This window comes from Diadema antillarum, unplaced genomic scaffold (assembly GCF_040938485.1).
Source record: "Diadema antillarum isolate AM-2024a unplaced genomic scaffold, OU_Dant_1.0 seq00000932_RagTag, whole genome shotgun sequence".
Classification (NCBI taxonomy): domain Eukaryota; kingdom Metazoa; phylum Echinodermata; class Echinoidea; order Diadematoida; family Diadematidae; genus Diadema; species Diadema antillarum.
The window spans coordinates 434205-450801 of record NW_027271783.1 but is presented as its reverse complement, the minus strand read 5'-3'; the positions used below and the strand labels follow the sequence as shown (position 1 = coordinate 450801).

At 37.7% G+C, this 16597-nt stretch overlaps 1 protein-coding gene across 1 annotated transcript; it reads left to right on the top strand.

Annotated features, from left to right (window-relative positions):
• Positions 1–652: 652 nt before the first annotated feature.
• On the top strand, positions 653–13847 carry LOC139741496 (aminopeptidase O-like). The gene is made up of 11 exons (XM_071652079.1): positions 653–1686; positions 2218–2384; positions 2947–3061; positions 3752–4045; positions 7512–7698; positions 8308–8526; positions 9451–9599; positions 10491–10614; positions 11354–11452; positions 12640–12843; positions 13641–13847. Exons 1-11 carry the CDS (start codon positions 653–655, stop codon positions 13845–13847), a joined length of 2799 nt encoding a protein of 932 aa, XP_071508180.1.
• Positions 13848–16597: the final 2750 nt, after the last annotated feature.

Sequence of the window (16597 nt, the reverse complement as noted above, 5' to 3'; positions counted from 1 at the left end):
ATCAATCAGCACCCAACAGAAGGTGTGAGCTAGAAGAAAATCGTACGGTATTAGCAGGTGAAGCAGTCAAATGGAACTATATAACTGCACGTTAGACATCTGACAAAACTGCACGATGCACTCACTGCAGCTGAACATATCACCAGTGACATTCAGTGTCCCAGTGCACAGTGCCAGCAGTGGCATGCAGTGCATGCAGTGGATGAGTTGATGAGAGGACCATTCAAGGATGTACCACACCACCAACTTGCTGTGACTTTGCCCCGGGAAGTCGGCGTCGCACCGCGGTACGGGCGTAGCGTCGCAGTTTTTAGGTAGATCTAGTAATTATTTAGTATGGATGACTGCATGCGTGCTGCACATGTTACCCGCAGAAGTCCAGCTCGAGATGCTTGATCCTATGTGATGGACACTGTGAAGATGGTGTTTATGAAAGCGAGGATGCGGATATTTCTTTGATCAAGACTTAAAATTAGATCCATTAGCAAAAGAAAAAAAAAATGTAACTTACCAGCATTGGCTTTGTTATGTTTTTGCACATTTAGACTCTAATCGTTATTAATGAAACAGAAAAGACCGAAAGTATTACTATAAGTGCAGATTAATCTGAGAATGAGATTTATTGGCAATGTGGAATTTTGACCCTGGTGGAATGGAGCCTTCCTCCAATGATCTACCCCTGATGTCGAACATCAAGGACATCAGGGTACGACACTATCTGATGGAACTCAAGGTCGATCTCTCCCAGAGAATTTTTTCTGGCAGCGTCACCTTATTCCTTGAGAAGCCAAGTGAAGCGGAGCTTGCAAGATGTCGAAAAGCAGAATCAATGAGTGGGGAAGGTGTACCTGTGACAAATGAAAATGATTTGTCAATCAGCACAGTGGGTCGGCCCACCACCAGCTCAGCCTGTAATTTGAAGGAGACTAAGCAAAATGAAGGCTGCCCTGCTGCTGCTAGAACATCTTCACAAACAGGAACAGATTCATGCGACACTGAAAACAAAGATTGTTTCCAAGTTGGCATTTTAACTCCTGAAACATATTCCCACTCATCAACTGAAGAAGTTTCAATGTCTAAGGATTGTGTGGAGAAAGTTGAGGAGACTGGCCACCACCGTAATTTTAAGTCACACCAATCAGCAGAGTATGACAACCACTCTCAAGGTCAGGATTACTTGAACTCCACGCCGCTGAAAGAAAAGAAGAGGTTGGCATCATTGCCAGAGGAGTTTGTTCTTATCCTTGACAGCTGCGATATCGATTTGCAGTCGGTGACGGAAGTTATTGTGAACCAAAGCAAACTGGAACCTGAAAAATTCTCTGGCAATAACTGCACTCCTTTCAAGACAACATCTCTTGATCATGAAACACATGAAGGAGATGATGGAGATGGAGAAATAGATCAAAATAGCCAAACAACTACAAACTCAAGTTCTACAGTACGTCACTCATTGTGCAATATATTTTGTTACAAATCATCTAACTTCAAATCAAGGAGGGAGCAATTCCTAACCAGCCGTCTGATGACCAAGAGAGACATAAACTTTGAGGTTCAACCCTGGTGTGTCAGAATTTGGAAATCTGGTGTCAAAGATGTTAACGACTTCCCAGCAGTCATCAATATTCAGTACAACACACGACCCTGTGGAAAATCCCTCACATGGGCGATTGATCAAGATTGCAAGTAAGTTTCCATCAAAATAAAGGGCAAGAAATGCAAGATGGGAGTGAATGGACAAAGTATAAGCAGCAACTGCAAACATTTCAAAGTTTTTCTATTGATATAAGAAGATATGGGAGCTGGTATTGGTAGACATCAAGGCATAATATATATGAACACTTTATTTCCACTTCCATATTCTGGAATTTATCATCAATTCATGTCTACACTTGCAGGGCTTATCTGCAGCAAAAGGGGACATTATCATTCCAAGCAAAATCATAAGACAGTAAGTGCTTTTGAAGAATTGCAGACCAATAAAAGTCATGACCATCTCAGTCAGTCTTCGCATTCTGTGACATGTGAATTCACTCACTTCAAATATCGTGGTGATTTTTGGGGAAAAAAATAGAGTTCATTGATTGTTTATTACCATGTGTTCTTATTCAATGCAATTATTGCAGTAGATGGTTTTCTCCTTTTAATTTCCCATTTTTTCATTCTTTTTCTGTATAATTATTCTTCCATACATATTTCTCTTCTCTTTCATTAAAGCCCTTGTGTATTCACTCAGGGTGCATGGATCAACAACCGGTCACTGTTTCCATGCCAGGAGCCTCCCGGCGCCATGGCAACCTGGCAAGCTATCATCCAGGCACCGGAGGATCTCACAGTGGTGATGAGTGGTGATGAGGTTGGCAGAGTCATCGACCACAGAGATGGTAAGTCAGAGCAAAAAATTCAAAGGGGTTGGGCGGAGGTGGCTTCCCCAACAAGATGACGTTAGTCTAGGCTTTCCAGTTTGTGGTCTTAATCTAGGACATCATTTCAGATGGGAAAAAAAATCTTCATATATGGATGGAATCTTCCTAAGTTACAGGTAAACTGTTTTTTTATTCAGGAAAGACGATTATTAAGTTTATTTACCAGGGATGTTCTATACATTATTCTATCAATATATGCTTTGTCTGCATGGATGAAATGGAGTACATGTGGAGAGGTTTCCCTTTCCAGCTCCTGTACAGATTCTACAGATTTAACTGATTGCCAATTCTGGGATGTTCCCGTAATGCACCAATTCTTTAATACATGTAAACAAATTTCCACCATGTTTTTCTTTAAAACTCTTACAGCAATGACTCTGAAGTTGTACTCTAGCTATTTCAGGCATGCTTTATGCAAACTTTGAAATTGCAGTGGAAACCAGTTGTGAAGGGAAGCTGTGTAGGATGTGAATGCACCCACAAACAAAACTTTCACAAGTTTTGATCTTCCAATATGCAGGACTGGTGTCCACCATCCACTACACGGACATGCTGCAGCCTAGTTCCATTGTTGCCATAGCAATCGGCAGGTGGAAGTGCCACTTTATACCGGTCTCCGTGCCTTTGCTTGAATGCGAAGATGAAGAAAAGAAGCAATCTCCTTTTCATCTACCTCAAATCTGGGAAAGGTGAATATTAGTCTGTTTATTTGTGTTCCCAAAATGTTTCCCTTTAAAATTGTTCCCTCAAAACATGAGATAGTTTTAAGCTTTCTTGCATCAGATTGATTTCATTTTTGTACTAGAAAAGCACTCTGAGAGCGCAGACCTCCGCCAAGCATGCAAATCATTTTCACCCATACGTACTTATAGCATTGTGTGCTGAAAGTTGCCAGATTTCCCAATATAGAAGCCTTTGTTACGTCATAAACACTCAGCTGCACGGCGCGCCTCACCCCAGCAGAAACTAGAGCACGCACTTCAGTGCGCGCAGGCAAACCTCAAATGCGCGCAGGCAAACCTCAAATATGCACAGCCTGAACTCCCAAGTTCATTGACCCTACCTGCCAAAATGTCAAAAATCCTTCATAAATTCCCCAAAAATTCTCGGATCACTACCAAAAGTTTACTCGTTTGGTACTTGTGTCATTCTCAACCTTTCCTGCAAGTTTCATCCCAATCCGTTCTCTACTTTTTGAGATATTTTGCACACGGACAAATGAACCAACTAACAAACAAACCATGGTAACGAAAACATAACCTCCCCCCTTGGCGGAGGTAACAAGGCCAGCTATATAATGGTGAGCAGCATCTGAGACTTACAGAGCGAAGCATAGAAATTTTCATTCAAAGTGCTGCTTTCATTCTTATCACAATTAGCCCACAAGATGTGGTGTGCAGGCATGAGGAGTGGCCGTGTCGCATCCAGCGTACTGACCAACCCGTTCTCCCATCCCGCATCATTGCCCCGCCCTCTCTCTTCCAATCGGCGGTATCAGAGTTTGCAGACTACTTGCCCCAGTGTCTGGAGGCAGTCTTCAACCTCCTGGGAGCACACCCGTTCTCTCGTCTGGATCTCCTCTTCTTGCCACGCTGCTTCGCAAGTCTTGGTCTAGCAAGGTAATCTTTCATTGTATTTCAATCCAAAACTGAGAAGCATAACAAAAAAAAAACCAAACAGATTTATAGGTTACAGCTGTGACCACATGCCATCATCCTAGTCATCACCACCATCATCATCATCACTACCATCATCATCATCATCATTCTTTTTATCATCATCAACATCATGATCTTCATCATCAATTTCATTATCACTTATCATAATCAGAGCTGATTTTCATCTTATATTGGGCAGTGATATGATACACAACAGATTGCTGTAGGATTGATAAAGCTGCTAATAAGGTTTAATTTTCATCTCAGTCTTGTTGTCCATCCCTCCTTATTTTAAAAATTTGTTTATATGATGAGGTATAATGAGGTATTAAAACTACCGCTACTTATGATTGGATTCATTCCAGGAAATGGGAGGTTTGCTTTGCAATATAAAGAAAGTAAGAAATTACAAGCCATTTCTAGAAAACTTCAGTTGTTGCTGAAGGTCTGTGGGTAATGATTATGATTTGTTCATGCAAACGTTAATTCCTATTTTGGATAAATATGTTCCCATTATTAGAAAAAAATGTAACAATTACAAAAGATATCCTAGGTTGCCTTGGATATCTAAATCTTTGTTGCGATCGATTAACCGTAAGAATAATTTGTATTATGTTGATAAGATTAAACGCACCCAGCAATCTCATCATAAATATACTTCATATAAGAATGTTCTCACGCAAGTAATACGGTGTGAGAAACGTAAATATTTTATTAATCAGTTATCTTTGTTTAAACATGATATTCAAAATACGTGGAAAACTATTAATACAGCTATTAATAAAAATATGGAGAAACCACGTATTACCACAATCAAACATAATAATTTGACTATTAATGACGCCACATCCATTTCAAACATTTTTAATCAGTATTTCTCACAAATTGGCAATAATCTTGCTCGCAATATTCCGGATAGTCAAAAGAATTTTTCTGATTTTTTACAAACTCGAAATCCCAACTCATTTTTTTTTTGTTCCTTTAGAGAGAAATGAATTGTTAGATATTGCTCAGAATTTGAAAAACAAGAAAAGTGCCGGGCACGACAGTATTGACAATGTTCTTTTGAAAAATATTATCAATTTTATTGTTGATCCATTGGTACACGTTTTTAATTTGTCTTTGTGTAATGGAGTTGTCCCTGAGGATATGAAAATTTCTAAAGTAATTCCCATTTATAAAAATGGGGATAGGGAAGATGTTCGTAACTATCGACCTATATCTTTGTTGACTTCTATATCGAAATTACTTGAAAAAGTTGTTCATTCTAGATTATTAAAGTTTTTGGATATTCATAAAATAATTTCTGATTATCAGTTTGGTTTTCGACAAAACCACAATACATCCCATGCAATACTTACCTTTCTAGATAAAGTTTCAAAAGCTATTGATCATTTTCATCATACAATCGGCGTTTTCCTGGACTACTCCAAGGCCTTTGATACCATTGACCATAATATACTCCTTTATAAGTTATCACATTATGGTATCCGAGGAAAGGCCTTGGAGTGGTTCAGGAGTTACCTTTCTAGCCGAAAGCAATTTGTGTATGTTAACGGACATACATCAGTCATGCAAAATGTCAGCTGTGGAGTGCCTCAAGGAAGTTTGCTTGGCCCTCTTTTATTTATCCTTTACATTAACGACATGCCGAATTCATCAAGTATTCTTTCTTTTCTATTATTTGCTGATGATTCTAATGTTTTTTTATCACATTCTGATCCTAACATGTTAATTGATGTTTTAAATGTTGAATTGGATAAATTACTTCAATGGATAAGAGCAAATAAATTGTCAATAAATATCAAAAAAAACTAAATGTGTGATTTTTAGTAACTCTTTGGAAAATGTGCCAAGGAATGTTTATCTGAATGACACAGTTATTGAAGAAGTTTTTTCAATCAAATTTTTAGGTTTGACTATTGACCGTAAACTCACTTGGAATTTACATGTACATATTGATTCCATAAGCCGTATTATTTCAAGAAATATAGGTGTTATAAATAAAGTTAAATTTTATTTACCCAAAAACGCTCTTTTAATGTTATATTCATCTTTGATTTTACCTTATTTGAATTATGGTATACTCGCCTGGGGAAACACACATTCTTCTCATTTGGAAAGACTACTTTTGTTACAGAAGAAAGCTCTTCGTATTCTTTGCAATGAATCGTGGAGAAGTCACACTGATGTGTTATTTCAAGAAAACAAAATCTTAAAGGTAAAGGATTTGTATTTTCTACACCTCGGACAATTCATGTACAAATTTATCAATAATTCTCTCCCAATTGTGTTTGAGTCCATGTTCACTAAAAATAGAACTGTTCATCTGTATCCTACCCGGCAATCCAACTCATTTCATTTGCCATTAACTAGGACTATGTTTGCTAAATCTATATTTACTTTTACTGGCCCCAAATTCTGGAACTCTCTCGATGATAGTATGAAACAAGTTCTAAGTTTAAATACATTTACATTTAAATTGAAGAAGTTGTTCATAAATTCCTATATAGTTGAATGAGTTATATCTTAGTTACCCTTAATTTTGAGCTTCCTTTTTTATTCGTTATACTCATTCTTTTCTTTAATCTATTCCTTCCTACAAAATGTACATATACCTCGGTGATCCATCGCACCATGTACCTCGCGTGTGCTGGTATAGACCCTTCATCATCTTCATCTCTTCTCCTTTCTCGCCTTTTCCTGTCCTCTTGTCTCCTTCTGTTTCTTCCTTCAAAATAATTTCCTCTTCTCCTCCTTTTCCCTCACTGTGTTTTGTTTTTCTCTCTCTATCTTTCTCTTTACAAGAGAGGTTGCTTGTGTTTGTTTGTCCGTCTGTTTGTTTGTTTGTTTGCTGTTTGTTTATTTGTATAGGATTGTATGTGTTGCGCACCGTTTATGTCCAGCTAATTGCCTTTTGATGTTATTTAGTCTTTTTGTCCACGAGGAGACTGCAAAATACAAGCTTAGCTTTTTAGCATGTCTCCTCCATTTCCTGCAACTTTAGTTTTGATACAATATTCTCTTGCTTTTTTTCATGCGTATTATTGTTAACTTCATGTATTTTTCTTTGTTACGACATTGTATTGATGTTGTGTTATTTTGTGTATGAAAATGTTGTTGGAAATGAAATAAATGAAATGAAATGAAAAATGAATGAACAGACTAGACAGATTTAAAACATTTAGATTCATTAAAAAATTGTGTTACATGCCTTTGATATCTCCACACTTATGTAAGGTGGGTAAAAAGAAAATTATCTTGGTTGTGTGGTGTCTTTGAGAATACAGAGAAAATGAAAAACAAAATATTTATTTCTGAATTGGCCACCAGACATAGACATAAAAGAAAAATGCTCTTACGCTGCTTATGTGGTAGTCAACACTGTACATTGCATTTTGTTGATTCATTTTTTTAACCCTTTCAGTCCTAGTCTGATCTTCCTCTCTCAATCTCTCCTCGCTGGGGATGGAAACTTCCAGCCTCGACTGGCCCATGAGATCAGCCACTCCTGGTTTGGTATTCTCATCGGTGCGCTGGATTGGACGGAAGAGTGGCTGAGCGAGGGATTCGCCACTTTCATGGAGGACCCTGTACATGCTCTGGCTAAGAATGTGAGTCTTGTTTTCCATTCACTTTCTCAGCTACATGCGGAAGACGTCTATTACAGTTAATCTGGTTTAGTAATCGGAAGCTTGTAGTTGGGCTCACATAAGTATATATGCACAAGAAATGAGAGATTAGAAAAAGAAATGGTGTGCTTGACAGATACCTCTATTCTTTTTGTTTTATATCGGTTTGTAGCTTAATTCGTTATTCGCTGTCTTATGCATGTTCTGAGGGTCCCATATCGTACAAGCTCTGCTTCTTAGTTGGACCCTCCATTTCTATCCTCATCCTTAATTAGATTGTACTATATGCATATGTATATATTAAAAAACTACAATTGTGTTTTCTTCATCTGTTACTCATTTTCACATGTACTTTGTTAAATCACATTTTGTTTGTTTTTTTGCAATTATTACAAATATATTCTGCTTATACATTGTATATAATTTCTCTGGTTATTTGATGGAAATGAAAATAAATTTGAATCTTGAATCTTTGAATCTATTCATATTGTTTCAGTGTTAATGTTTTCATTTTTGCTGCCAACTTGAAAAACAAATGCTGGTTGAGTTTTTCTCAATATTTCATTGAAACATATTTCCCCAATTGAACAGTGGACCAGAAAGGAGTACCAGGACCACTCAGACCTGAGAGCCTTGATCCGCTACCGGTCCCTGAAGGCGGAGCTGGAAAACACGGAGGCGGAGCTTCAGATCATGAGGCCCATGGCTGGTGAGACTCCATCCACTTCCAGTCAAGAGGGAAGTGAGGTTAGCTATGTGAAGAATGGCCTTAACCCAGACAAGTGGTTCCTTCAAGTACACTACCTCAAGGTACACTTTCCCATATGATATGTTGGTTTCAATTTAGATAATATCTTAATATAAGAGTATTGTTGTTGATTTCTTACCCATACCGACAACATACTGTATACCCCGAGTAATTCGTGAGGTTTTTGTTTTCATGAATTTCCCAAGTGGGATGATGTTTGCGAATTTAAAAACACATGAAAATATTAACTGTCATTCCAACATGAATGTGACATGCATGGTACATTTCTCCTTTCGGAACCTGTACTTCATGATCACGAATGTGACCACTCGCGAAATTGTCAGGGATTCCCGATTTGCAAAAAAATTAAACTCTCTACATACATGGCGTTTACAGTGCTGTATGTTTAGGGTGACATTCTTCTGAACAGCAGCTATCCATATTGCCTTTTTTTGTCAGCCCAGACCAGCATGTAACATCATACTCCCTTCCTTATTTACTGTATACGCTGTTATTTTCATGTGCAGACATTTTCATGAACAAGGGAAGTCATAGACATTTTTGCGAGACGTTGTTTTCGCAAATTTATGCCGATGCTAATGTAAATGTACTACTACCCTAGCACATGGAGACATTTTCTTGTGTTGTTAAATTCGCGATCCAACTGTGATTCACGAAATTTGCGAAAATAACAGCTTATACAGTATTTCTTGTGCCATTCTTATGTGTAATATACTTGTATTGAATTTTGTATTGTTGTATTTGTATTGTCTGTTTCTTAGTCAAATAAAAGAAAAATGGTAATTTCCTGCTGCCTTCATTCACAACAGTAACAATATAAACAAATTAGATAGCTAAACCTGAGCTTTGTAATATTATCAGATTTTTTGAATTCTTTCATTTTTTACTTGTTTCTTAAGATAGGTTTTTCCAAATGATTTTATATGCTTTGACTTGGTTGGCATCTGTCTCCTGAAAACCAACAGGGCTACTTCCTCCTATGTCACCTTGCCAAGTATCTCTCCTTCGACAAGATGCTGAGGTTCATCTCTCTCTATGTTCACCGTTACCATGGGCAGCTTGTGCTCTCCAGGGATATTTTCCAGTTACTCTTTGAGACGTACCCTGAGCTGACGTGAGTACAGAATCTTTCCTTTCAACATGTATTGACTCTCTGGACCACCCTTTTGTGTGGCCTTCACTACACAGATGGGGACTGGCGGAGGTTGGAACATACCAAATGTTCCATCCCAAGGGTTTGAACTGCATATTGAGATTAATTTTCTGTCCCAAAATTTAAGGCCTACAAGAAGATCTACATAACCACTTTTTAAAGGATAGGTGGGGTTAGTGCGCTACTTTTAACTCTTTTATGTGCCACATTCGCACGTTCGACTCAGTCGACGGCGTGCCAACTTCGTATATTCCGCTCAAACACACAAACCCGCCAAAACCAATCGATAAATCGCCAAATGCCGCAGTACAGTGAAAGCGTTTTCTCGTGCTTCCGTTCCTCTCACATATAGCTTGCATTTTATGTTGTGATTGACTAACAAGTGGCATTCCCTACAGGATTTGCGTGTAAATTCTAAGTTTCTGTCACTGTTTGGGTGCAAAGTCATGCCTTTACAGTAGTTTAGCTCGAAGACTATTGAAACAAAATCAATCATGGATTTGTCATACATTTTACATCAAAGCAAAGCTTGTCATTTTCTCTACAACTTTTCTCACTATTATGTTAACCTTGTAACAGAAATCTATAGAAGTAACATATAGATTTGAAAAACAGAATGTTTTCTCTAAGCATGGCAACATTGGTGGCACACAGGGTGTTTCCGTCATGGCACATAAACAGTTTAAATGTGCTCTTAGTGCATACTCAGCAAGTGAGTTCTTGTGAGAGCAACATTACAAGAGCACTGATAGATGATCATTGAGTACAAAGCTACCTTGTATATGTAAATCATATTGCATCAGATGTGAGATTACCTCTATTTTTGTTTCTTTTGTACGTTCTGCAATACAGTTGTCATGGCATCACCATGGAGAATATCTACTCCAATTGGTTGGATAAACCTGGCATGCCTACCAGTTTGAAGGCAGAGATGTTCAGTGAAAGTAACGCCCTCATTGCACAAGTCAAGCAAGAGGTATGCATACACCACTTAACTCATACCACATACCAGTATCAGACTTCCCAACCATACTGAATTTGGAGGAAAGAATCTGAATTTTGACCATTCCCAGCTCTTGCTTCAATAGGAGTTTCCTATCATTCTTGATAATTTTACTACACACTCCTATGGGAGCTGCTCTTTCTTTCATACAATGTACGTTTGAGCCAAATCATCCCTGTTTTTCAGTCACAAAGGTTGGGAGATTCGCAGTATCCTGTGTCAGGTGCCTGTAACCCTCTTTTGGCAACAATATCGAAATGCCTCTGATAGATCATGCAGACAGGTTCTACCATGATAGTGACAGAGATAGGAACAACCTTAAGTTTCAGAATGTTCAAAACTAGTATTAATTAGCATTACTGGTATATCATTAATTTCTCACAGTATGTAAATTCATTCCTGGTTGAATCTATGCTGAAATCAAACAGTCTAAAACAGTTCTACTTACTTTTCCAGAGCTATGAGCACGCTACAATCAAATATGAAAATCAGGTGTCTGAGATTTGGTGATGATATTAAACAATTCTTCTAGCTGACTTAGGGACCTTCTACTGCAAAAATGATAAGCTGCAAAAATGGAAGAATGTATGGACCTCATGCAGAGGGGAAGGAGTATACTCTAAATTAATTCCTCCCTCTTTTTTATTGTTTTTTCTTTTGAATTTCAGTTAAATTTTTCCCCCTTACTTCTTGCCTCATATACTTTCTACAGTTTGATAAATGGGCGGCTATCAACAGAAGTCATCTGAAATCCAAGAGCAGGAAGAAGAAGAGGAAGCTAGCACATTCAGGAGAAGTACCATCCTCAAACGTAAGAAACTGTTCAAGTCCATAGACTAATTGTTATGTCATGAGGCTACAATCAAGACCATTAATCCATACCTATAAATGTTGTTCGTACCTCTTTAAAAATCTTGGTGCTTTTTAGAGAGTGTCTATTCCTTGGGGAAAACAGCACAAACAAAAATAGAAACAATATTCAAAAATTTTAGCAAACATCAGAAATTGATACATGCATAGTATTATGTGTATGAGCTTCATGTTGGATTTACAATGGCTGTTAGAAATTCACACAAACAATAAGGCCAAATGTTTGAAACTGTGTTTAAGTCTGTCAGTTTCAAAATTGGAGTGTAATGTGTGTGCATTGCATCTGATTAGTTCTCAAAAGTAGAATGCTGTTATTACATACAAGTAGGTGCTGTTTGATACAACATTGTTACTTCTTTTGGGCCAGTATGGTCCAATCAATCAACTCTTGTGATAAATAATTTTGCTGTGTTCTAGTAATAGTAATGGCACAGTGACAAAAGAAGATGGTGTATTTCCTATAATATAAGACGGTTAGAAGGCACTTAACTCATAATCAGTTAAAACCTTGGTGTCAGTCTTAGAGATTTTGCAAATGTAAAATCTGATGTCAAAGTGTATTCACCTGGCTACAGTATCGTGTATGAAGCCATTGTGTGCCCCAACTATTGTTGATAATTAATTGCTCTGCTGTATTGGTATTTAACCCATTCCTTGCAAAATGCGACCATCAGATAAGTTTAGGTAAATATTTCAACCCTCTCTGATGTAGTGATTCAAACTCCGACATGAAGACCACTGTGATATGATAGGCATGCAGAGACATTCATTTGGGTCCCACTTCATAAAAGATGTTAGGATAGCAACTCTCGCTTGCATAGCAACTTCCCACAGCAACAGCCAATCAGGAAGCTAGATTCTTGTCATTACTATGACATTAGCCATTCCAGCAAGAGTTGCTACCATATCAACTTTTATGAAATGGGGCCCAGGTGTCTGGTGTCATCTGGTGTCAAAAAACAGGTGAAATAGACTAAAGGCATACTATTTGATGTGTCACTGGGCCAACAATTCATATCATGAATTATGGCAGATACTGCTTTTGCATGGCATGGTTACTTGAGAATGATTATTTTTTCATTAACATATTTGGAGCAGAATTTCACATTAAATTGCAATCCCTCACAGTTGACAGCAGACCAACTCATCCTCCTCCTGGAATATCTGTTGGATGTTGTTGCCGTGGCGCCCAGGACTCTGGCGGAGCTCAAGGGCACATACCACCTGATGAGGCAGAACGCAGAGGTTCGCCACAGATGGTGTGAGCTGGTTGTGAAGCACAAACACAAGGAGTCCTACGACGATGTAGCCACATTCCTACGGGAAGATCAGGTGTGTGTTAACCCATTGTGTGTCGTGAGTGCTGATTAACATAGAAAACCTCATAGCATTGTACATATTCCGTGGTACAGAAAGGGTTACATCACTGCTCACAGACACCCAATGTTTGACCTGTTAATTAGATGAAAAATTGTATGCTGCAAAACCAGACACATTTGTGGTATGAAACCCATGTGAATTGGAGCCATCTGCCTTTTTTGCGGAATGAAACTTTCATGAATGTGCGACCAGCATTCGGTGCATTGGGTAGACAAAAACTTTCACATGCATTTTAAAATTACTCTCGTGAATCTTGGGTCCTCGGGAATTCACGAAAGTTTCATTCGTGTGATAATTTCTGGTTTTAAAGTTTTGGAGGCAAAAGGTTAAGATATGTGTGATGGATTTCTCTTTAGTACTTCATTTGATGGTTTTGAAGGAAATGCTGCCCACTTTAAGATAAACGATCTCATCTTTCCTCTTCCCTTTGGTCTCTGTATGCCACTTTGGTGATAAAAAGCAACCTCAATCTGGAAATCAAGTTGCATTTTGTTTAATCAATACCAGTTCTTCTTAAATATGGTTGTGAGTAAATCTAATGCTACATTGTACGCTGCCCTTGTTCTTATGTGTCATTTCAAACAAAAATACACTCCGATAAGCACCTCCATGATGTACATGTACATGTACATGTACATGTACATGTATGCTGTGATTGATTTTAAAAATATATATATATCCCTGAAAGAAAATCAATTTAAGTCAAATTACTGATACAGAATAGAATCATCCTTCCTCCTCTTCACCAGGCCATGGGAGTGTATTTGTACGGGGAACTGATGGCTTCGGAGGATTCCCAGCAGCAAGACCTGGCCAGGCAGTGCTTCCAGGCCGTCGCCATGGAGATGGATCGCGGATGCTACCGCACTGTGCATGAGATGCTTTATGGAGAACCAGCGACAAGGGATGACGACTCCAAGAGAGGACTCATTCAATCTTCTCTTTGTCTTTCTTGAATACCAACATAAAGGATCTCAGATCAGTTGGTTTGGAACTACACCTATGCATTTGAAGTTATTTGGCTCCAAGTTCAAGCAACTGGACCCTACAGAAGACCAGCTAGTGCAGCCAAACATGGGCTATCCAGCTATCTTGTCAGGTGGAAAATTAAAACAGTTCGTAAATATTTAGATCATGCCAGACCCAACAGGGTTGTTCATGCAAGCATCACTGAGCTGCTCAGTTATTGCAAATGTCTGTTGTATGGACTCCCTAAATCCTAAGTATTAAGACTGTTGTGGATGTAAAACATTTGTGCCAGACTTATTACACTGTAAGTGTTTGGTCCAAATTTTCATAGATTAACCTCTTAAAACACTTGCACTAGCTCCAAGTATATCTAAAAATTACATTCAAAGTTCTCCTTATTGTGTATAAAGCTCTTTCTGGTCAAACTCCAACTTACATTACAAAACTCTTACACTTGAAATCTGAAAAACATGGCCATACTAATCTTCAGAGTGCACAAGGTACTCTTTTATTGGAAATTCCATCAAACAAAACTAAATGAATATTAAATCAAGCATGTGCATTTGTAGCCCCTATATTTTGGAACAAGTTACCCTTGCTTGGAGATAAGAAAGTCAACCTGAGTATTTAAAAAACTGAACTCAAGACACATCTTTTTGTCTGTTACTTTGGTTGTATTACCTCAAACATATCAGAGCTTTTTAGAGTAGAAGCTTATTTGTATTGGAAATTCAACTGAAATTAGTGTTAAACGTGATTATGACAAAGACAGGTCATTCCGCTGATGAAGGCTGTAGCATTAACAGCTGAAAATCCCGGAGGTGAATATCTTGCATTGAGATCAAAAGTTAAACACCAATTTCAGTTCATATCAGGAGCTCTTGCAGCACTTTAGAATATGTATTCCTATGTATAGTTTTGATGCTCTATGATTATGATTACATGTATTATGATTAATGAACTGTGAATGCTCTGATATTGGTTGAGAAAAGTTGTAAGAAAATATACAAGTGCTATCAATAATGATTCTGAAGTGGAATATTCTTTCTTGTGCTGTCCTAGTATTCAACCCAACTAATTCATTTCGTTTCCTACAACACTTTATTTTAGTATCTTATACCTGCTAGAATTCATTACAGCTTCCGACCCCTACAACTTTTCAGATAACGATTTCAAGAAAGATCATTTTCCCTTGTGCAAACATAACATACAAAGCTCGATATCGTGATTACTGGCTCGAGAGAGCAGAACTGAAGGACCAACTACAAAACCGGATATAAGATAAGAAAGTTATGAAACTTTCCCAAAACATGCATGTTTGTCACAACTACATATCCAAACTACTGTACACGCCATATACGGTATTTCGCGAGGTTTTCAGTTTCACAAATTTGGCGAGTCTGGCGATTATTGCAAATTTTACAACACGCTGAAATATTACATCTGAGTCAGACATGAATGTGATGTGCAGGTGCACATTGTTCCATTCATTATCATACTCCATGATTGCGAATTTAACCACTAACGAAATTGTCGGGAAGTCCCGATTTGCAAAAAGATTGACTCGCAAAGTATTTGGCGTATACAGTAGATGAGGCGACAATGTCACCACCTCATTAGCACTTGCATACAAAACTTTTAGTGCCTTTTCTAGCCAACACCCTTATAATGATTTAAAGCAGAGCTGTTCAATGTTTGTATCATTCTGTTCTTGTTAGTACACTGTACTTGTGCATACTTTTCTATGAGAAATAAACGTTATACAATATGATAAATTGTGATTAAATTCATCTTTTGAGGTTTGTGTCAATGGTACAGGAGATATCAATAGGACAATGAAAATTAGTGAGAATTTCTTCAGGTAATCTTTTTTACCATTTCAATTTTGAATCCTTGAAACAGACTAAAATCCTTTTTTTATATACACATTTTGCTGGTCTTTTTTATATTTTTTGAGTTCTTTTTTCTTTTTTGTTTGTTTTTTGTAACTACGAACAGAATAGCATACACCTGGTTAGTGCAGTTATGTTTAATGTAGTGTATCTGAGTGAAGTCTTATGGTGTACTATGCATGTCATTATAACATGTTCCTACAAACTCACACAAATGACAAATCATCACAAAATGGCTCACACCCACCATGAAGTCCAAAAGATTTACAAAGTACCAAAAAGGAAGACATGCAGCCATTGATACAAGTTTTATTTATTTACAAATATCAAAACATGTTCATTTTTTGCACATGCCATGTGACAATAAAAACAACTACAAATCACCAAGCCTGGTAGTGTTCTCTGTTCCGATCAAACACTTTCTTCGATACATAATCTTTTGTATCATGGGGCAAAAAATAATTAAATGCATTACACAAACAAAAAGTATGAGACCTTATCTATAGGTCATGGGGGAAAAAATCAACACTTCTACATATACATATATTAATGGTTTTACATTGGCTCTACAGAATGTAGCTGAATACAGGAAAAGTCATAAATCATTTGTTAGAACCTAAAGGAGACCCTCAAGTAATGCCATTTGTGGTTTGTAATGAGAAGAGGCAACACAGGGAAATGAACATGTACAACCCAATATATCACGAAAGCACTGAATTCGACATTTTCTTTGCAGTTCTGCAGCGACTAGCTACAATCCTACAAAGAAGTTCATGACTGTAAATACATGCAGTGTGGTTCCATCTGTTTAACTGTCTCTACAGTACTTGTACTTCTGGCAACCT

Bases quoted from the DNA above. Each gene is read 5' to 3' on its own strand.
- LOC139741496 (XM_071652079.1), top strand. From the start codon at position 653: ATGGAGCCTTCCTCCAATGATCTACCCCTGATGTCGAACATCAAGGAC. The intron at 3,062-3,751 runs CGAAGATGAAGA...GAGACTTACAGA, and splicing joins TCCGTGCCTTTGCTTGAATG to GCGAAGCATAGAAATTTTCA. The intron at 12,844-13,640 runs GTGTGTGTTAAC...CCTCTTCACCAG, and splicing joins CATTCCTACGGGAAGATCAG to GCCATGGGAGTGTATTTGTA.